Below are 20,859 nucleotides of genomic sequence, written 5' to 3' on the forward strand. Positions count from 1 at the left end.
TGGTGAACCATTGCATTTCCTCATCAAGTTCTTTTGTTCCCGACAAGGCAAGCTGAACTGCGAAACTCAATCTTGCAAGTTTGGACACGATGTCACAGTGAGCTGGATTATGTGGCATTGACTCAGGTATGACGGCAGAAAAGATGCGAAATGACAGTGATAACTGCAACCGGCCTACAACATCCCACCGACGAGAGCCACAATGGCTTTCGTGCGCCACCTGACCTTTCTTTCTCCACCCCTCCAAGGCACCGCCCAACGATGCAGTCCCTGAATTTCCTCCTGTAATTTTTGACGTAAATCATCTGATGAGGTTGCCATCACGAAAGACAACTCTGTGTCAAGGTTTGCTGAACGTGAGTTCAAATTCGTTGACCCAAAAAGCGTGAGGACCGGCAGTGAATCTATTGAAGGAGACAGCCAAATTCCTGGACAGGTGATGTGAGTACTGATAACGCTCCAACCCAAAGCACTGACCTTTCGCGTGGTATGTCCAACCATCCCTCTCCCACTCTTTAAGGCTGACATTATGATGGTCTGAGTCATTTGAAGAATGTCGGCTTGCGGCTTTTACCGCCGACATGAAGCGTTTCTCCAATAGGGTATATCCCTCAGGGATGAGCCCAGACAAGCCACCAGAACCGTAGAAACCATTCGCCTAGGAACGCGGGTTACATCATGATCGGCAGGCTGATCTTAGGGGAAATTTTCACCTTCGGACTGGCTGCTATGATACTACAACCAACGTTGGATTTCAAAATCAGATCCTGGTATTCCTTGGATAGTCCAAAGTAGCCGCTTGTCAGATTCATGACAGGTTCTTGATTAAGGCAGTACCCGCGGGACGCGAAGTGATCGAAGAGCGTCGACAGGGTGTGTTCCTCCTCTCGGATATTGAACTGCCCAGCTTGGATAACAGGAAAGATGACTACATCCGACGAACCTGCCTGCTCTTCACTGCTGGTGGAGGACACAGATGAAACCAGATGTTTCATTTGAAACTCTGACAACACACGCTCTGCCTTGGACTGAATCTGCCACGGCAAAACAGACGTGTCTTCCCAATGAAGGGCCGGTCCATCTGGAGTTGCCATCACTCGATACGAAAAACCAGAGACAGTCTGCAGGAACGAGAAACAGTAATCTGCAAGAGCAGGTTGTGCAGTGAAATGCAGATAGCGATCTTGTCTGTTCGAAAAGTATGCTTTGTTCAGGTTCGCTCTGTTATCTTATCAGCTCTGCTTTTTTGAGTTCCAACTGACTGACCCGCTAATCATGACTTCATCATCAGAACCGTAAATTTTGGCATGCCAGGTACCCCAACCTTCATTGAATCGAGGAGGGACTATCTTTGACATCGTTGCGCTGAGCTTTGGACTCCGAAAAAGGGATATATGTACTCTATGCTCATGGTTCCGTAGGAGGGGAAGAAGGGCGAGAATGGGAGATAATGGTCCAGGTCGAGTTGACCGGTTGTAGTCCAAGTTCAAATAAAGGTGTAGGCCAGGATTTCTCCGAAGTGCATCGTCTAAAGCGTTTATCTGGTGACTATGAGGAAAGAATATCTTGGCTACAGAATGCACGGTGTGCTTACCAGTTCTGTCTCTGAGAAACCAATGTATAATGACGACAGAAAAATCCGCCGCCGTGCACGACCGATGATGTTCTAGCATGCACTCCGTCGAGAAAGTCTCATGAAAAGAATATCCGAGTGCTTACAAGTAGATTTTTATAGAATTCAGAAGGCTGTGAGAGCACACGCACATCCTTCGATGCTACCTTGAAGCCCGGTTGTTTCTGAGCGAGACGAGATACGAATTCACGAATAGTAGGATCAAGTTTGCGCGCTATAGAGAAGTGACGCGCACATTTTGAAACAGTGAAGCATTTCAGGAGTGCCCTGTGCGTGTTGGAGTGCCTGCATACGTTTATGTATGCTGCTGCGAGCATGTAAGTATCTTCAAGGTGCTTGAAATACTACTTACACCGCGGCGGCCGAAAATATTCAGAATGGCGAAATTTCAAAAAGTGTATAAGTATAAGCACTGTTGACTAAGCGAGTCGAACTGCGTTTGCTCTAACAGACACCAACGGTGTCCCGGGATGGTACGGTTCCGACAACGAGGCTGAACTGCTGGCTGCTTCAATCATCCTCCCCTTCTTAAACTGAACACGATGTTAGCGAATGCTACAGGAGAAGTGTTCAGACTGGCAAAATCAAGTGTTATTCAGGCATCTTTCACGTTGTTAACCTTCCCAGTCCATTTGCTGGGTCGCATACGGAGGTTGGGCGCAGATGACAGATGGATACATAGTTCGGAGAGTTCGTTTGCCTTCGCAGGAAGGCATGACCTGCACTCCAATGAAGTCTTATTATCACAGTCTCTTCCTCCACCCGTCTCCACCCCTTTGCCAGGTCCATGGAGCTTTCTGACATCTTGGTATGTTTTTGGATTAATCGTGATGGTGTGTTATAGCCGCGAGTAATGTATTCTGGGACTGACTTTGCACCAGGCAGTTCTCTTACATCGTATACGGAACATCGTAGTCCCTAGGGACCAGTTCATCAACCGTTTTACTCGCACCACAAGGCTTCGTACATTCCCGTACTCTGCCATTCCTTCGGTTTTCCCCTTGGATTTATCGTCTTCAATAAGTCGTCTCGTGCTGCGTTTGCCCTCACTATACTTCATTTTCAAGATGGTCGTTATATGGCTCATTGTCCTCGCTCAAGCAGCAGACAAGTTTCCAACGTGGAACTCGTCGTGGTTGCAGTCAGTGGGGACTTATGTCGCCCAAAGAGAAACGGCAGACCTCTGCTGGTCCACTTTTTGCGCTGTCTGCGGTGTTTTATGCATGGAAGGATTAACACATGGTTTAGAAGGCGGAGCGCACCGCCCTTCGCCATTTAATCTGGTGCGGTTCTAGCGCAATATGCAACATCACTCACTCACGTGAAGAAAAAGCTCGGTTATGCATTTGTTTTGCACACCTATTCTTCCCCAGTGACTCACTGGATAATGCTTGAAGGCTCGACTTCACGGCCAGACAAGCACGTCGTATTCACCATTCTATTACCTTTGCTTCAGGTTCGCTGGCTTGCCTCGCCTCATGGGATAATAATCAACAACCCTTTCTAGCTCGCAATCATTCACTTGATTGGGATCAAGCAAGATTGGTCATCCCATCGCCTCATTCCATCAGCGTTTGTGTCGTTTCTTGCACTCACCCACTTCCATTCAGTTCTATGGCTATCGGATTCATCTTATCCTCTGCTCAACTACGTGCCTTGCCTGTTTGAATCTACCCTTCTAGCTGTTGTATTTCTAGCTCTTTTCCTCAATGCCTTTACCCAAATTGCTACAGAGGGTACGGTCTCCCGTCTCCTATTTGGCCACCAAGCTGCTCTTCTTCCCCAATGGGATGAGGACTTCTCGGTTGCATTGTTACGCTTGGGTACGGCAAGTCTCGAGGTATCGAGCGTATTGGGCCTTGGGAACCAAGTAGGGGGTATTGCTGCGGTCATGCCTCTTCCCTTGAACGACGGAACTGTGGAATTGAATCGCTCAGGGATGGCTTCGCTTTCTCCGGCCGTCGAAGGCTCCATCAAACACCGTCGTTTCAAGAAAGGTTTTTCTAATGAAATCAAGACCGTCAAGGTTACAACCACTGGAGGGAATGTTTGGGTGGATATGGCTTGGTGCAGGGAGCTTGGGAGGCTCGGAGTGAGTGTGGTGCGATGTGTCAGAGGGCTGATAATAAAATCTTGGAATGTACTCAAACGGAAGTCGCGAAAGCCGCCCAACTTTCCTCCTCGACGTATAGTAGTCAGGAGCGAGGCGACCAAGAATGAGCGGAATCAAGATTTAGATACCGAAGAAGGCGAAGAAGAAGAATTGTACGAAAGATTCATTAGGGGAGAATCCATGGATGAAGACGACGAAGATTTTGAATATTACCCCTCCGAACCGGAACGAACCGGCTCCACCAGCCCTACTTCATCGAGGTCTGAACATGGCAGCGAGGAGGAAGAAGACAAGGAGGTTCCACAACAAGACACAAACGAGGCTGTCAGTTGTTTTCGGACCTCTCTTCCGCTCCCTCGGCCATGACTTCTGCCTCGGTCTTGGTGGCACATATGACTCATAATTCCTCGTTGCCAATGACAAGACAACGATTCCAGCACCTCATGTCGACGCCTTCTCACCGTAGTGACAGCCTCCTCAGTGATTGGTCTGACGTTGCTGCCATCCGACGATCATCTTCCAGCGGGACTGGAGACTCGCACACTGAGGCAGGGAGAAATTGTGTGGTATGCACAGTTGAGCCACGCCAAATCATATGTTGGCCATGTCGGTGAGTAACAGGGTGCGATTTCTTCTGGGAATCGATGTGACACTAACTTCTCTGGCAGATGTCTCGCGGTGTGTGATGACTGCCGCGAAAATCTTGCATCGCGTTCGTCTGCATCTACTCACACGTGTCCCTGCTGTCGAAGAAAGTGAGTATCTTTACGGGGCCGTAAGGAAACGCCATCTGACATTTCATTTGCTCAAGCGTGGATGGGTATTCGAAGATCTACATCCCCTAATCCCAATGCCTTTATTGGGTGCAATTCTACAATGTAATATTACAATAGCAGACATCGCTATTCCTGTCGTGGATCGCGTGTTCTATTAGTTCCCTAGATCTATTCTTGCATATCTAGTTTGACAAGATAACGTGTGCGGAGAATTTAGACCCGGTCTGAATGTGCACAAGCTCGCACGTATCAGGGGAAACAGTCTACATAGACTAGCATGCGGGAACGAAGTGGCCAAGCAACGTATCTCATCTCAGTTCAACGCCACTAACCCCGTTGACATAACGTTGGACTTGGAGGTGATTGGAAATATGAAGAAGACAACACCTACTAGTCACCACTAGCGGAACCGTGCATAACGAGGCCATTATCGAGATAGATGGCTACGAAGCACATCATGCAACATGCTATCATCCCTTAAAAGGAATGAGTGATCAATAGCAAAAATACGCAAAAGCCACGCAACCCCAGTCAAGACAGATTATCTATTTGGCCATACTAGTAGTAATGCCGCCCGTCCATGTCATTGACAGCCAACAGCAAATACGAAACAAACTTAGGAGGACAATCAGCCACTAGTCGCAGTCACCACTGCGGAATGAGAATCGTTACGCGTGGCGAAGTCGTTGAGTCTCAGCCCATTATAGCGTGCCATCATCCCTTATGGATCCCTTAAACGGTTTGAACAAAATGTACGCAAAGGGCACACCCTGACAACCCCGGTTGAGACATGCCGCTTATCAGGCATCTGCTCGTAATATGCGTATTTGGCATTCCGGCCAGAACATACAGGATTGGAGGCGATCATCCGTTGGAAGGCTCGGGCGCTGTTGTGCGCTATATAGGAAACTCTAAGCGCTGCTTCGACAGCATTCAGTAATATGCTCCCGCAGCGGCAGTCAAGGACTGTGCACGGTCACGCCGGCCCACGACAAACGACACATGACAAACTTCTCCCACAATCGGAACGCCCAGGCGCCCATGAGTCGTTGACCGGATCCAGTGTCTAGAACCTGCAAATCTCAAGTGAATAAACCGCTGCGTCGAATAACCGAGACTCGAGCCGCAGCGTCAATCGCGCGATCTATAATTACTGCTTATCAGTTAACTGCTCGTAATAGAAAAATAGTACCCAGCCAGGCCAATCGGCCATGCAGTGCGGGCGCCTTCGTGTGGACCAACGAAACTCGTGCTGCCTCCCGCAGTATCAGTCGAGGACCGTACGTATACACGCTGCTGCGACGTCACCCACCAGAAGTCAGTGATGCAGTCATCTAGATGACAAACCTCTCCCACTGATGTCGGACGCCCATAAACGGTCTCAGGCACTCGCATCCAATCACTTGTCAAAATTATTAGGTCACACCCCCAACCCACCCAAGAAAAACGCAAGCCAAGCCTACATGTGACGAACGATTCTCCGACTAGGCAGGACCATTGATTTCGGGAGATTTGCGGTTAGGGTTGTTCCTGAGATGCCGCAGGCCTACATAGTACATATGATTGACTCGCGGGCTCAGCGTGTGCCCGATTAATATTGTCGTGCATCCTGGGCCTTTGATCATATCCGTGATTCTCCTCGTGAGAAAGAAGCTTTAGGACTTGGGTATACGATTCCGTCAGATGAGTGTGGTTCAACACCTGACCATGCCATCATGCATATGATAGCCTAGAAGTCGAAACTAAACTGGCCGGTGAAACGAGCACAAGTTCCTTTTTCGTCATACCCGGACCGTAGACGCATCGTGTAAGCCAGATGATGTAAAAGTATGACTGCTATAAGTAAATACAAGGCCACATGTAGAGTTTGTCGTTCTCGCACGACATCCGCGTTCATAGGATTGTTTCATTCATTCACCAGTGGTTATGGAAGTTCTTGTGACACGGTCCTCGCGTTGTAATATGGGTGGGTCCCGGTTAGCTTGCGACGGCCCTGTGCGGCTCGCACCCGACCAAGTGATACTTGCGTTATGCGAGCCTTGTGTTCGAGAAGCCGGGTACCGGGCGTTAGCGCTTACCGTCAATGAGTGATGCATGTGGAACTGACGCGAAAGCATTCTTATTAGTATGATTTGCACGCAATAATACTCAATTGCAACGTGGCAGATTCACGGTGATGCATCGAGTGGAGCCAGCGGATGTCTCAGATCTGGTCAACATGTGCTTGGAGCAGATAAACGATAGTATTTGGCGATAGTACTGTATGTATGACGATAAGCTTTTGAGCACGAGGCTGTTGTGGAATAAGTCTTGAAAATATAGCGACACCACATAATAACGTTACGAAGAAGAAGAGAAAAGAACACCACTGAACGAATTAAGACGTTGTGTTGGAGAAAGATATCTATGCAGCGACTGGCATAATTGGATTCTTAAAAGGGAAATGCGAATAACGGTTGTGCGGCTTGTAGGAAGTAGCAGGCTGAGAACGTGAATTTGAATGAGGTACGGGAAGAGGGAATGAGCGTAGCAGGTCGAGTGTAGATGAAGAATGATGCGACTTCTTTGGTGGTGGTGGGGGAGGAATTACAAGTTCCATAGCGTCGTGATGCGACTTGACAACAGGATTGAATGAAGAGTTTGCCACAGCCTCGGGAGTAAGTGGCTGAGGCGAGCTCTCAGAAGATGAAGAGTGGGGGCTAGAGGGATCCAAATCTGGACAATTAACATGGTGTGAACGGTGGTATTGGGAGCGCGCGTGGGATGGAGAGTAGTCTGCGAGCCTGCGAAAGTCGTGGGAAGGAAGAGCGACTGAAGACAAGCTATCGTGGTGGCTTAGAATGTCATCCTCGGTAATTGACAAATCAAAATCAAGAACATCGAGGAATTCTCGTTCAATTCGGCCCACATCACGCTTCCCGAATACGCCGGTGCAGAGCGCCCAGTGAACATTTTTAAGTGTGGAATCATTTGAAAACTGTCATGAACGAATCAGTCAGGGGCTGGGTTGGTGGCATGGGAAGTAAAGTTAATGTACCTTGCTGGCAACCATTACGGCGCCGAGAAAGACGCGCTCGCACGCCCACTCCTCTAGAGCGATTTGCAAGTGAGGTTTGGCACGATTGATGTAAACCAAGGAGACGAGAAGTGTAGGAATGGTGACTTCTGCTCGAGTGAGGACATTGGAGACGAATGTAGTGAATTTTGTGTGCTCTGGGTGGCGAGACATGCTGCGGCCACGACGAGATGATGATGGACGACCCATAGCATAGTTGACAGTGTCTACTACACAATCAACGACATATTCTATGAACTTTGTTAAGATGAATAAGACATGGAAAGCAGACGATGACATACCGATAACGGGTCGCGATAGCTTTATTTCGATGAGCTCCAAGAGAGCAGGTGAAGTGTAGAGCAGGGTCTACAAGGCTTGCCTTGTGGATTGGAGAAGAAGAAGTGAAGGAGGAGACCATGACTGTCTAGAGTATATGATGATGGCAGAGAAAGCCTAAGCGGAGACAGTTCTGGGGTATTCATGTTGGATGGATTGCGTGGTATATAAAGGGACACCGGATGGGAGGAACAGCAAGAGAGCCGGATCGGTTACTTACGAAAAGGGACAAGTGACATGAGCGATTAGAAAGGAAGGGCCGGAGTATGCATAATCGATTTCGGCTTTTCACTGCCAATTCACTGCTGTGATGACTCGGCGTCGGTGAATGAACACGAATCACCTCCGCCGTTAAAGGGCTTGTAATTACTAAATCCTTCCAAATCAGGTTTTAATGTTAAATTCGGCAAAGCGCGGCACAGCACCGTAACGCTCGCAGTGTCATTAGCCGATACGAGCGTGAAGACACTTGTTGCCGCCGGCTGCAGCCAGTGTAACGTTCCGATGGGACCATAGTATGCAATCCGAACAGTGAGCTCAGCTTCTGTCTCGGACTGGTACAAGATTTAACCGGGTTAAGCGCACTGTATAACGCTAATATGGAATCTTCTGTCCAAGTGCTTATAATAAGTCATAATTTCCCGCCACTCGAACAGTATCAATTTAGCACACCAGAAATGAGTCGGACATGTCGGGTACTGGCCGGGACGGTAGAAGACAAGTCTAGTCATGCTGACACGGGTTCCGTGCAGAAGGGGCAATATCATACATCTATCGACGATAAGCCGCGATTGTTGCGGGGAAGATGACTCCACTTGCCCATACGAGATCGTACTATGTATCATATCTAGGCTTCTTCCCTTTCGAGTCGGATGTACACATCGTTGGTCCATGTACACCCTGTGACGAGTCACGGTATCTGAGCATGCGTACAGCGATCCCATGTCAATGGGCGTGTGGCGTCTTCCGATATATAAGTATACTAAACCAAGGGGTAATTCAAGTAGCTTCCACAGGAACGTTTGGCCTGATCACAATCAAGGCCAAGGGGATCCGTATGTCCATCAAGTGCGGTGATTTATAGGCTCCGTTCATTGACATGTGCGTTGCACACGAATGCTCTCGGCCGTCCCGGTATCTCAGTCGGACTTATGCATGCGTAATAGTCATTCGTAGTCATGGATAAAGTCGATTCTAATGCGGAGTCATCCTGAACCACCTAGCGTGGTCGTTAAGAGAATGATTCCAGCGCTCGCACCAAGGCACAAAGATAGCCGTTCAAATCATTACGAATAAGGTCTTCGACACAGCATCACAGGGGAGCAGATCATCGATCAGTTACGGAGTTCAATAAAGTAATTTGTGATGTGTGATGCTAGTACAGCTTGTATCCACAGGTATCCATATAGAACCCACAACGTCCGTCCCTGCATCGAGCCCCAAATCACTCAAGCCTGCATCAATCGACCGAAGAAAACTCAAAACAGGCTCATAAGTATGTGGCTCGCAAAACGATTTTCCTTCATTCACGCTCGCCAAGCTATCACATACCAAATCGCGTACATCGTCACATGTCACTGGTCAATCATGCCGCGCCACCAGCTACAGCACTGCCGCTAGTACTCGCACTTCCGCTAGGTGCGTTGCCACCTGCTTTGCCACCACGGTTTTTGCTGCCCTTGGGCCGACCTCGTGGACGTTTCGTCGTGTTAGGCTGATCTGGTTGACTGTCGCTCACAGTGCGCTTCTCGCCATTCACGCGACGATCACGCAAATACCTGTTTAGGGAATAGCGGGTAGTTAGCACACGCCCACGAATACGCAAGGCGCCGCTTTATAATGCGCAGGAAGAGCAGCCGAACCCGCCGTGCGACAGACTCCTGTGGCGGGACGCCGATCGGCGAAAACATGCTGCGACGCACACGCCCAAACCGGCCAGAAGTTCCCTAAAACCACTGCCGGGAGGAACTTGGACTTACTGAGACGTCTTCTCATCAAGCTTAGTTTGGAGTGGGGGGAGCGGGGGCTGACCGAGCTCGGCCCGCAAGCGATCAACATCCGCTTTTGCGATAGCATATTCACCTTCTTGGAGGGTTTGGATTTGTTGCCTCAGATCCGCACATCTACACAGTCGAGTGGATTAGGACGGATTACGGGGGAATAGAGACGTGGGAAGAGTACGTACTCCCGTGTGATGGATGCTTCGAGGAGATCCACCTTTGAGGAAAGGTGAAAGATGGCATGTGAGCAATATCCTTAAATGGCACGTTTAATACCGACAATCAAACGCACCTTGTCACGGTCTGCATTTATCTGTCAGAACAACTGCTATCAGAATGATAACATAAGGTAAGTGACAGAATGCATACCTCTGCGAGTGCGTTAAGTAACCGTGCACGTTCGCTATCCAATCTGCCAGATGACGATTAGCAATCACTGTCAGCAATACATGAGACATCAAAAATGGGTGAATCAGCCACGGTCATGATAGATTGCGCGATAGATTGGCGTAATGATTGAAAAGGTGATTCATACCGGTTTTTTTGCTCTTTGATATCCTGAATTGTCTTATCCTTTTGTTCGAGGGTATTATGGGCAGCAACTATATTAGCGGTATGGAGTTGCAGCGTCAGGGAATGTTTTCTGCGCACAACTGGTTCAGTATCACACTATCACGATGTTGGGGTAATAGGGAGCCCAATCGAGTTTAATGACGCGTATAACTCACTTGAGTTCAGCTGTCTTGGCAAGTTGGACGAGCTCAGTCGTCCAATTACCAGTCGCCACAAGCGGCTGCGGCTTTGGTGTCACTTGTGGTGGGGCGGTAGTAGTTGCATGTGGTGCTACGGTGCTGGGGCCTGCAGCAGGCGCAGACATTATCATTTGGCCATAATCGTTGGATGATGCAGCGGGGAACTGTTGATACATTGGAAATGTCGGAAATCGAGCCAGCTGCAGCGAAGGGCCCTGGGGTCTTGGGTAGGTGTGTGAGTGGTTGAGTGGAGAATTTGCTAGGACTCCGTGCACTGCTGGCAGGTGTTTGTCGTTATTAGGAACCAAGGCTATTGACACGAATTGGGATACTTACTTCATCTTCTTTGAAGGTAGATTCGAAGACGATGCATGTAGATCTGACTTGAGATATTAATGCATAATTTGCGGGAGAAGCTGAGAATAATCTTAGAAGGCGGCGTCACGGTTCTTCGGTTGTATTAGAGCACTATGTGTCTATGATGCGCATCACAAGTATGCTAATTATTAGCTTTAATCAGTCAGCTTAAATTCACACTGAGAATCCCAGTGCAAAGTGCTTATTGAAGCGGTGACTAAGTGATATAAGAGCTTCTTTCTAATTACTGGTCCGGGAGCGTTAGCAAATACTAGTGTATATTTCGGTACCGTGCTGACAAGTACCTATACTCACATCGAAGGCTGAGTTCGGATTACTTAGTAAACGCTTACTACTGTATGTACGTCAGCTGTCAATAACCCGCTTCCTTACTACTCCACAGTGACTCTCAAGATAAACCTCATCACGATGAGCGTCCTCAGGCCCTTCAAAGCGAATGATCTGTTCAGATTCAACAACATGTAAGCTTGCTATATTTCAAACCTCCCCTCACGTACTCAAGTCAATTCAGTAATTTAGACGTCTGGACAGAGACTGCAAGTCCCTCACACCTTCGATCATGGATTTAACTCATGTTTTCAACAGTACGGTATCACCTTCTATCTAACTTACCTTCAAAGGTGGTCAGACCTCTGTTTCACCCAAGAAAGTCCAAGAGGCCGATTACAAGGCTACAGTGCGTGATTCACCCTCATGTCCTCAATCACCACAAATCACATTTTGAAAGTTCTCGGAAAGGCTGAAGGTGCACAAACGGAGTGGCATGGTACATATCACAGCCATCTCCGTCGCTCCAGAGTATCGCCGTCTTTCACTAGCACGCAATATGTGCCAGCGACTCGAATTTGCTTCGGACGAGATATACAAAGGGTACTTTGTGGATCTTTATGTGCGCTGTAACAACGCACTGGCCATCAAAATGTACGAGGGTATGGGATATAGCGTATACCGACGAGTAAGAGAATACTATGGTAATCTGGGGGTAGGGAAGGGTGGACGAGACGAGGAAGACGCGTTTGGTGCGTATGCCTTCACTGGTGCTTTGGACCATACTGATACCTGACAGATATGCGAAAATGTTTGTCACGCGACATGGCGCAACGATCTATACGGTCTAACGGTCGAGATATGATAGTCAGCGCTCATGATGTCTCATAAATCGTAGACGTATTTCGCGGATGCTCGCTCACAAACTACTACCTCCATTATAATACACCAAACACATCATATACTAAGTGGTGGAGGGTCGTCCGGCCCAAGAGCAGCCAGCTCCTCATCATAAAACTGTGTCAATACAGCTTCGTCCGAGCAGAACTCCTGCATCTTTATCCGAATCCCTTCCGCTACAGTTTCAGGTTTCTGCTCCTTACTCTTCATTGCACTGCCCATGCGACCTGGACCCAACAAACGGTTGGTCAGGAAAAGCAGTCCCTGCGAACCACCTATAACCTGCACAAACGCGACACCAGACCGATGCACAAATTGCGAATGTTTGAAAGGTGCTCGGCGGTAAGAGTAGGAGACGTCCACATCCTTCGGGTATAAGTTGGTAGCTTCCACATCGAGGACAAAGTCAAAGCGTTTGAGAATGGCATATTCGAAGTAATGCGTTGTGTGCGTTCCTTCAGGTACCCGTTTCTCAAGGCCTGGAACTATGGGTGGCGGTATTACCAAACGCAAAGGGAAGCAAGACTGGAACGCATTGCGTTCTCGTATGTCGCTAATTTCCATGACATAGGCCTCGACCAATTTAAGGCCGTACCTCTCAATCGCCCGACTCCATTGCCGGAGCGAGTCTTCAATGCAACGCGCAGTAGATCCGATCCATTGCAGCTCGAAATGAAAGACTGTCCCAGGGTTTTGGATGATATCGTGGTGAAGAACTACCGATTCAGCCTGGTCGCTCCTCTGTGTATAAATAAGGTTGGTTCAGGGAACTCAGGGCACAACTTTGCGTACCTTGGTAGGGTCAATGTCTACCACCATAGTTTGACTCAGGATCAGGCACTTCCTATTCCGCCTAACTCCACAAGGTCTACTGAAACTGGACGGGTAATATCCGCCTGGTCTAGTAATGCTGACCTCATCGCTGTTAATGTAACGAGATGTTTTGATCCATCCTCCTCTCGGGGTGCTGACGGTGGCATATTCACCATTTAGCTGGTAGAAGTAGTGCCTGTGGCGGAATGACAAATGAATTCAACATCATAATGCAGTATGAACCATCCAAGGAACTTACCCGTCAAGTAAGCCGTGGCGTCCTCGGCAATGAGAGAACAACCCTTGTTCGAGGAGCCTCGCCCCACATTCAGCACCTTGCTCCCTTGACGATACATCCCGAAACTCGCGCACAAGCCACGAAACAAAGTCAAACCCAGTGAAAGAATCAGGATACTTTGCTCCATGCCACTGATGAAACTTGATCGGTACGCCATCCTCTTCACGCATGAGTTTCGCAATCAACGAAAGAGGGGTGTCTGCGATTTCTCTGGTGCTCTGCATTTTCTTCTTCAGAGGTCCTGCTGCATGTATTTCGTCCAGCTGTGCCATTAGCGACTCGTCCAGGACAGAGTGTGCAGGGCCGAGTGTCGTAGGAAGAAAGCGTACGGGTGCAACGGGCGAACCACGCTCATCCGGAGGTTGCCACCGCAATTTTGTGAATATTTCAGCAAGCTTGTCGATTCCCATAAGCCGAATTTCCTCCTCATTGAGCTTCTCTCCAGAGGGACCCACGTTACCCTCAGGGACATCGGACGGTATAACTACGAATCGAGTTCGCCAGTATCGCAAGATTCATTAAATTGGTGTTCATAGCCAGCAACCAACATATCCAATCTAGGATAAGAAATTAGCACCATGACATCGTCCACAAGCACAAAAAACAGACCTGTTCCAGCCGAAATTTTCCAGCCCATGTGAGACGAACTGCGTCGGCAACTCCGTATACCCCACCCCGAGCTTAGGCCAGATAAGACACTCGTACTCAAAGGGTTGGGTCGGCGGCATCCTTCTTACATACCGCCTCACCTGGATCACCTCGCCAGTATAAGATATCCGATGAATCTCATTGCTCATGCTCAAGTAAACAGGCAGATTGGTGGTCCTGAGAACTTCCGCTGCCCCAGTCGGCTTTGGGGATGCATCGTCTTCGCCCATGAAAGATTTCGTCCGCCGCATGGTCGTGTGATCTTCACTGTCGCCCGTTTTACGCGGTCGCAAGACAAACTGGAACCCTTGTGCAAGTCGAACAGCGACCATACCACGCATTACAGTGAGTGCCCATGCACGTCGCACTTCCTCGGTGTTCCCCTGAACAGAAGGCGGCTTCACGAGGAAAGAACGCATCTCCGTCGGATCGACTACAAAGTCATACGAAAATACATCATATGACAGTTCTAGCTCCGAATTGCTCGGGAAGTGGTCCATGGTGAGCGGAAGACACGCTGGAGTGACCATAGACTTCCATTTCACCTCGTGCTTGTACGTGGGTGTAGGAAACACATGCTGCCAGCGTCTGGCAAGTGAAGACTGTGCGTACGAGACTGTAGATTGGGGTCGCGAGGGATTGGTACGACAAGTCGGGATCGGGGAGGACGACAAGAAGGGCAGGTTGAACGAATTTAGTGTTGTATTGCGCTTCTTCCCAAACGTGCTTTCATCACGGGGAGGGGTATTCATCGGTGAATGCCGATTCAAGGAGCTTCGATGTGGAAGAATGCTTTCTTCCTCATACATCCTGCTCAGAGCCGATCGACCAGATGCACCATGTAATATGGCCATTGGCTGAGGTGAGCGGGAAAGCGAGGCAGAAGGTGTAGCGGAGAGATTTGATGCGATCGGGACACGCATGCTTGGAGTGGGGGGAGATGTGGGAACTGTGACTGGTGAAGTAGGAATCGAAGGTGTCTGAGAGTCACCCGAGCTTCTTTGGAAGGGATTGTAAAACCAAGAGGTTGCAATTTTAGCAAGACGGGAAGAGCTCGCATTGCGCGATTGCGGGTCACTTCCATTATTGGTTGTGACAGACGCGTTGGTTCTCACTGAACGTATGGAGGACTGCGAAGGAGATGTGCTGAGTCCGGTCACGGAGGGTAGTAGCCCAAAATCATTGCCTTCAGGAGGTAGATCCATGATGATCTTTCTGGGGCTCTCTTCAATTGGTGCTATACGCATGGACGCGATAGAACTGCGTTGTGATGCCAGCCCGCGTCTCTCACTCATGGTCGATGAACGATAAGACGAAGCCATAATAGTCCCACCCGTAGAAGAGCCATATGAAGTGCGCGTGCTGGTGACGGGTCGGGACTCTTTCTTCAAGACGAACACATCCATATCGGCTTGATCAGCATCTGCTTGTGTGGGAAAATGGCCATCTTCCGAAAAGCTGTCTCGTGGCGGCGTGGCGTATGGGTCACTTAACTCTGGGAGGTAAGGGACCTCTATGCCAGAAAGGACGTCGTGCTCGAGCAGCCCGAGCATCTGTATCTCGTGCATTTTTGCTCTGGCAACGAACCTGAGAATATCATCAGTTAAGGTGAAGGATCGAGCTCGAACAACAGACCTATCCTCGCGAAAAGGAAGATCCATCTGCCCATCCCAGAAGGAAACACCTATCCAGAATGGCTCCCACCAGAACGTAGTCTTCTCCAATCTCCTGGATTCATCTGGGTCTTCATCACCTCCCCAGAGCGGATCTAGGGCTCGGCCACCGTTCTTCCCGTCCTTATCTAAGCGTGGCTCGTATCCCTTGAAAGCGAATATAGGAGTCTGGTGTAAAGGACGTTTTGCTAATGATACGAGATCCAAGCCGAAACCCTGGTCGAGCATGCGGGTTGTGGTTAATCGGAGCAATTGCTTAGACACTTTGTAATAGCCTGTACCAGGGGTGATGAGGATGGTTGACGCTCCAGTGTTTGACAGTGAGCGATCGATGTAGTGCGTTTCGTTTGGGTTAAGACCCAAGTTGAGAGCCTCCAGAATAGGACCATCATGCGCATCCGATAGCTGACCAACGAGTCTGGCTTGCTCTGGTGCTGTAGATTCGACAGTGGCTCGGTGGTAGTGATGGGCGAGTAAGATGTCCCTTTGGAAGTCCCAGAAGGACACTTTGAGTCCTACAAGCGTAGGTTTCCAGTCATGGATGACTTCCAAGTCAGTAATAACCTTGTAAAAATCCTTATACCGTCGACCATCTTCATCAAGTCTTAGAGGCCCTGCGGCATACTCTTTTTCGGAGTCATCGTAATACACCCTCGAGATAAGCACGATGGTCACTGTGTGATTCGTGCCAGCCTCGCGCCACCTTGTAAACAAGGCAGGGAGAAACGAGTGTACGATTTTCTCATTGTAGCGTTCACCATCTCCCGCAAATTCCCAGAGTTCACGGCAGACTTGAATAAAGATTGTCACTTTCGCAGAGAGAGACCGGTATATCGCTTTGGTAGTGGCAGTAACGTATCCTGCAGATACCTGTGAAAGCATCTTTTGAGAATAACAGGGAAGCGAAAGGCCATACACCTACTTTTCGACCCTTGACATAAATGGATTGTATCTTGGCGGCGATCACGCTTATGAAGGATATTTCCTGGTCGACAAATACACACTGCCCTACAAGGTGTTCGGCTAGTCTCCACATTTCATTTCGACCAAGGTATTGGTCTTGGAATGTGAACTCGATATAGTCTGCGCAGTACTGCTGCTTGTCCACCTGCCTCAATTATGAGCATGTCTGTAACCGAAATTGCCAAGAATACGATTACTTTCGTTACGGTCACCTCGCCATTGTTCTTTATCCCAAATGCGTCTGCGACATTCTTTGGAAGTGAAATCTAGGCCTGTCTGAGCGCGACTTCACGGTGACCGATGCAGAACAGGCACCTGTAATGCGGGTTTCGGGCAGCCTTCGTCCTTTGGAACCATGAATAGATACCCAGCAGTAGCATTCCCTGTGTTGCAACCCGAGACTTGTAGCATGTCTCCCTCTGCCACACCGGGCCACCATGTTTGATTCAATATGGCGGTGGATGACTCCTTCTGGTCGTGTACCCATGAATTGAGGACTTTGACATCTCCGAGCTTCAAATGTTGCGGAGGCGGTCCAGGGAGATTGCGAAGGACTGATTGTGCAGTATTGGATCTCCTCCGGACTGTGCTCATGACATTCGGTTGTTTCTCCGCGGTACAGATTCAGAATGCTAAACAAAAACTCCTGGCAGAAGGTGCAGCCTAAAGCGGTTACCACGCGCTTAGCTCCGAGTTAGACGTCAAAGAGTCGGCTGCTGATTGTCAAGCAGTGACCACGCCATAACTGTTACCAAGATGCGAGGAATATACTAATAATAAATCATTTTTCAACCTTTTTGCTCTAATCCTCCATCTGAAGCTGCCAGTTAACTAGGCTGCAGTGTACCAGGCGCTTTCGTCTCGATTAAATTTCTCGGAGACTCATCACATTCTTTGAACACCCTACGCTCTTTTCTCCAGAGTCTGTCATGTCCGTCGCCGCCCGCCTCGATGATACCCATGAAGTGGCGACCAAGCTCTCGTCCGAGCATACCCCATCCCCTGACTCCGAGTCATCATTGATTTTCCCCATCATTACAAACTTTAATCCATCAAACCCCTCTCATTCAACATGTACATGCTTTTCGCTTGGGCGCGTACCAACTGTCAGATTTGCACCACTTCCATCACCAGACCCTAACCGAAAGCGCTCGAAATTGCCGCTCGGAGTGGCGGCCCGTTCGCGGAGAAGACGCCCCGCGCGTGAAAGTCGCCAGCAAGGACGGTCTTTGTGGACCAGCGACCCTGCTGCAGACCCACTGCTTGAGGATCCGCTTGTTACCTTGGGGAAGTTCGTGAAAAGCACTACTAGAAACCTATGGCAGCGCGTGAGAGAGAGAAACGGGCTCATGAACCAGGTGGAGCCTATCCAACATGATATCGTTCTTGATATCAGGCCAATGGATGGTCAGGAGCAGCTGGTAGGAAGTGATGCCAGAGCACAGGCCAAGAGTTGCCTCGGAGAAGGGCAGTAATAATATTGGTAACAACTTGAAGTGGCCGCGGCGGTGGAGAAGAAGTACGGGCAGTACCGTGCCTTCTGGTCCAGGCTTACATTAATTTCTTCAAGACCTTTTACGGTGGATTAATGTGATGGTTTGATCTTTCATGCAAATAATTCGTACCAGGACCTCTACTTGTCTGCGATTAATTAGGTTTTCAGTGTTGTGCTCAGTAATACTGTTGCCATTACTGTTGCATCCGCGCACTTCGACGGGGCCTCGGTTTGTCCGTCGTGTGCAGGCTGCACATTGCTACGATGTAGATTTGATATTATGATAACCGACCGTTCCGAGAATATGAAAAGGTAGCGAAGCAGTGCCTTCGTGCCTTCGAATTGCACAAGTAAGCTTTGCTCAACTTTCTGCCTTTGTTTCATTCTCCCCACTTCTTGAATCTTCCCTTTTTCTCGATTGCTTGCGTTTTCTTTCTTCGGGCCTTTTTGGACCCGTTTTTTTGGTTTTTTTCCTACCCTTTGCATGACCCTTGGTGTTACACTTCCTTGATTCTTTTGCAAGGACCATGTCTTGCACTTTAGCTGCCACTGCAACGCAGTACACCACTATCACTACATTTACGACCTCCACGTCGCTCTCACAGAGTGTATTGAACAACCAGGCCACAGTCACGACCATCGTGCAGCAGACCTGTATCGCCACCGGCACCTTGAGTGGATCAAATAGTACAGGTTGTCTCTCAAGCGCAGCAGTTACGCAGGTGAACACCATTGGAGGTGCGTGGTTCATTATCGTACCTGCTTCCTTTCTCCCGTCGCACCACGGTGTTGTGTGACCGTTTTGACGGCACAATGCTTCCACCTATCGCGGTTATTTTGGTCGTCCCTCGCTTCTGAATGGGCGCTGATGGCTGCATTCTTTCCAGGCGGGGCTGTCACCACACAAGTACCCATAATCGCGACGGTTCCAGTCACCCAAACTCAGCCAACGAATACTCTCTTTGCCTCTTGCTCTGACGGTTCCACCCCGTCGCAGACAACTTCTACGACTGGTCAAACAAGTTCTAGTTCAACTCCTAGCCCAGTGACAACGTCTGTACTGGTAGAGACCACACCTGCACCATCCATTATCACTCAATCGTCTTCTACAACCCTTTCGAACGGCGATGTGGTTGCGACCCTGGTCACTACAACCTCTACACTGCCAGCATCTTCTGTTTACGTACCCTCTGTGATCGCAAGCCCAACTGTCACAGGTACTAAAAGTGGGAGTGGGTCAGGCACAGATGTAGCCCCCATAGTTGGTGGTGTGCTTGGCGGTTTTGTTGGATTGATCGTGGTTGTGAGCGCTTTGTGGTACTTCTGGTAAATTCTATCACCCTAGCATTTGTTTCTCCGATTTACGTTTCCCTTTCTCTCTCTTTTTCAGTCGCAGACGCAGATCCTGGGATGATATATTTGACAGAGAAGCTATTGAAGATGAAGAATTTGATTCCCCTGTTGCTGTGCGCCGAAGCCGTGACAGGACCATGCTTGACCTCGGCGCTGAGCCTAAACCATATCAGTATGGTCTCGTCGGACATGTAACGCCGCCGCCAGGGTCTGGTTCCTCGCCAAGCTCTCATCATCCTTCATTCAGTGCCTCCGTGGCAAGTACCCACAGCCGCAATACGTCAGTAACCCCTTTGCTTGGCATTAGTTCTGCACCTGGGAACACTTCCAAGGTTTCCATCTCAGGGTCCACGCAGGCGGCACAGACTGCTGCTGCACAGAGGCATCTCAGTGCGACATCCCAATCGACATCCCAATCTTCCGTGGGCCTTCGATCGTTGTCTGTGGTTTCGACCAGTAGCGCGACACCTTTGTTAGGTGGATCCGGATCTTCATCGCTTTCGTCGGGCAATCGCGTTGATGAGCTTGGCGCATTTGATCCGCTTAATCGCACGGGAAGTCCCGCCCCTGTGATCGACAGACGGGTCTTGCAAATCATCAACGATGGCCCTCAGTCGCCCAAATCCATTGCTAGTCCTGCTCCCGCTCCTACTCTTGCTCCCGTTCTCGCTCCTACTCTCGTTCCTGCTCCCGCTTCTTCATCTGCGCCTGCCAGACCGCCCGGTAAACGTGCCCCTAGACGAAGGCGGTCTAATGGTGTTGTCGTGCACACAGATGCCGGATCTGTTTCTCCCAACACGGGTGGTACTACACCAAACGAACCCCCGCCCTACTCGAGAGAATAGTTCATCCGCCTTACGCAAAACAGTCCACTGAGCACTGACATATCACTTTTACTAACCCTACCAATGGACTTACGATGACCGTACTATAGCCACCCACGCTTTCACGTTCTCCATCACCATACACAGTTGTTTGAACGTAGCCTATGGACAATGCACTCTCTAATCGTCTCTGAAGACATCCACACTGTGATTTCACATTCTGCCCTCGGAGTGGATAGATACGAATTGTATGCCAGCGCTGTTTGTTGTTTCGATATAAGTATATCCACTGATTTTGGATACAAATACCCTTAAGCTTGGTGAGCGGTCGGTCGACTCGGTTACATAGTACTACTGTAAATTATGATTCGAGAAGTGCGGCGATTCCTGGGACCGTATGTAATTGGGAAATCGTGTATATAATAATCATTATGTGTTGTAGTACGTCCACTGGGCAACGTGAGGTTGACAACGACGAGCATCGAGCGGTGTGGACCAACAATAAAGCTGGATGAGCCAGCAAAGTGTTGTGGTACTTTTTAACTCCGCGACTGAGGCATTTTTAATTTTGATTCCGGG

The 20,859-nt window shown here is 49.2% G+C and overlaps 8 protein-coding genes across 8 annotated transcripts; 4 read left to right on the forward strand and 4 right to left on the reverse strand.

The window, feature by feature from the left end:
- Positions 1-174: 174 nt before the first annotated feature.
- On the reverse strand, positions 175-1,950 carry BJ212DRAFT_1257747 (uncharacterized protein; the record flags this gene model as incomplete). Its single annotated transcript, XM_041329887.1, has 6 exons — positions 175-428; positions 478-658; positions 714-1,221; positions 1,267-1,541; positions 1,595-1,666; positions 1,720-1,950. The coding sequence occupies 6 exons, from the start codon at positions 1,948-1,950 to the stop codon at positions 175-177; spliced, it is 1,521 nt and encodes a 506-aa protein (XP_041200364.1).
- A 124-nt stretch (positions 1,951-2,074) lies between these two features.
- BJ212DRAFT_1312836 (uncharacterized protein) lies at positions 2,075-4,580 on the forward strand. The gene is made up of 5 exons (XM_041334067.1): positions 2,075-2,466; positions 2,515-2,916; positions 2,967-3,089; positions 3,141-4,070; positions 4,184-4,580. The coding sequence occupies exons 1-5, from the start codon at positions 2,176-2,178 to the stop codon at positions 4,358-4,360; spliced, it is 1,923 nt and encodes a 640-aa protein (XP_041200365.1). The 5' UTR covers positions 2,075-2,175; the 3' UTR covers positions 4,361-4,580.
- Positions 4,581-6,746: 2,166 nt separating this feature from the next.
- On the reverse strand, positions 6,747-7,946 carry BJ212DRAFT_1312856 (uncharacterized protein; the record flags this gene model as incomplete). The annotated part of the gene is made up of 3 exons (XM_041334068.1): positions 6,747-7,499; positions 7,560-7,828; positions 7,880-7,946. Coding segments are annotated over 3 exons (909 nt in total), but the record flags the coding sequence as incomplete, so codon positions are not given.
- A 1,588-nt stretch (positions 7,947-9,534) lies between these two features.
- BJ212DRAFT_1202772 (uncharacterized protein) lies at positions 9,535-10,742 on the reverse strand (the record flags this gene model as incomplete). Its single annotated transcript, XM_041329103.1, has 7 exons — positions 9,535-9,694; positions 9,896-10,039; positions 10,102-10,133; positions 10,209-10,229; positions 10,286-10,328; positions 10,452-10,559; positions 10,645-10,742. Coding segments are annotated over 7 exons (606 nt in total), but the record flags the coding sequence as incomplete, so codon positions are not given.
- Positions 10,743-11,454: 712 nt separating this feature from the next.
- Positions 11,455-12,204, forward strand: BJ212DRAFT_1443514 (uncharacterized protein; the record flags this gene model as incomplete). The annotated part of the gene is made up of 6 exons (XM_041337838.1): positions 11,455-11,507; positions 11,558-11,567; positions 11,632-11,722; positions 11,774-11,812; positions 11,844-12,065; positions 12,113-12,204. The coding sequence occupies 6 exons, from the start codon at positions 11,455-11,457 to the stop codon at positions 12,202-12,204; spliced, it is 507 nt and encodes a 168-aa protein (XP_041200368.1).
- Positions 12,205-12,270: 66 nt separating this feature from the next.
- Positions 12,271-17,202, reverse strand: BJ212DRAFT_1443515 (uncharacterized protein; the record flags this gene model as incomplete). Its single annotated transcript, XM_041337839.1, has 9 exons — positions 12,271-12,954; positions 13,006-13,222; positions 13,286-13,785; positions 13,869-13,881; positions 13,934-15,559; positions 15,608-16,515; positions 16,568-16,753; positions 16,806-16,874; positions 16,924-17,202. 9 exons carry the CDS (start codon positions 17,200-17,202, stop codon positions 12,271-12,273), a joined length of 4,482 nt encoding a protein of 1,493 aa, XP_041200369.1.
- A 335-nt stretch (positions 17,203-17,537) lies between these two features.
- BJ212DRAFT_1474672 (uncharacterized protein) lies at positions 17,538-18,083 on the forward strand (the record flags this gene model as incomplete). The annotated part of the gene is made up of 1 exon (XM_041339132.1): positions 17,538-18,083. The coding sequence occupies one exon, from the start codon at positions 17,538-17,540 to the stop codon at positions 18,081-18,083; it is 546 nt and encodes a 181-aa protein (XP_041200370.1).
- Positions 18,084-18,630: 547 nt separating this feature from the next.
- BJ212DRAFT_1474673 (uncharacterized protein) lies at positions 18,631-20,301 on the forward strand (the record flags this gene model as incomplete). Its single annotated transcript, XM_041339133.1, has 3 exons — positions 18,631-18,841; positions 18,991-19,429; positions 19,494-20,301. 3 exons carry the CDS (start codon positions 18,631-18,633, stop codon positions 20,299-20,301), a joined length of 1,458 nt encoding a protein of 485 aa, XP_041200371.1.
- Positions 20,302-20,859: the final 558 nt, after the last annotated feature.

This window comes from Suillus subaureus (assembly GCF_016647635.1).
Source record: "Suillus subaureus strain MN1 chromosome Unknown BJ212scaffold_1, whole genome shotgun sequence".
Lineage (NCBI taxonomy): Eukaryota > Fungi > Basidiomycota > Agaricomycetes > Boletales > Suillaceae > Suillus > Suillus subaureus.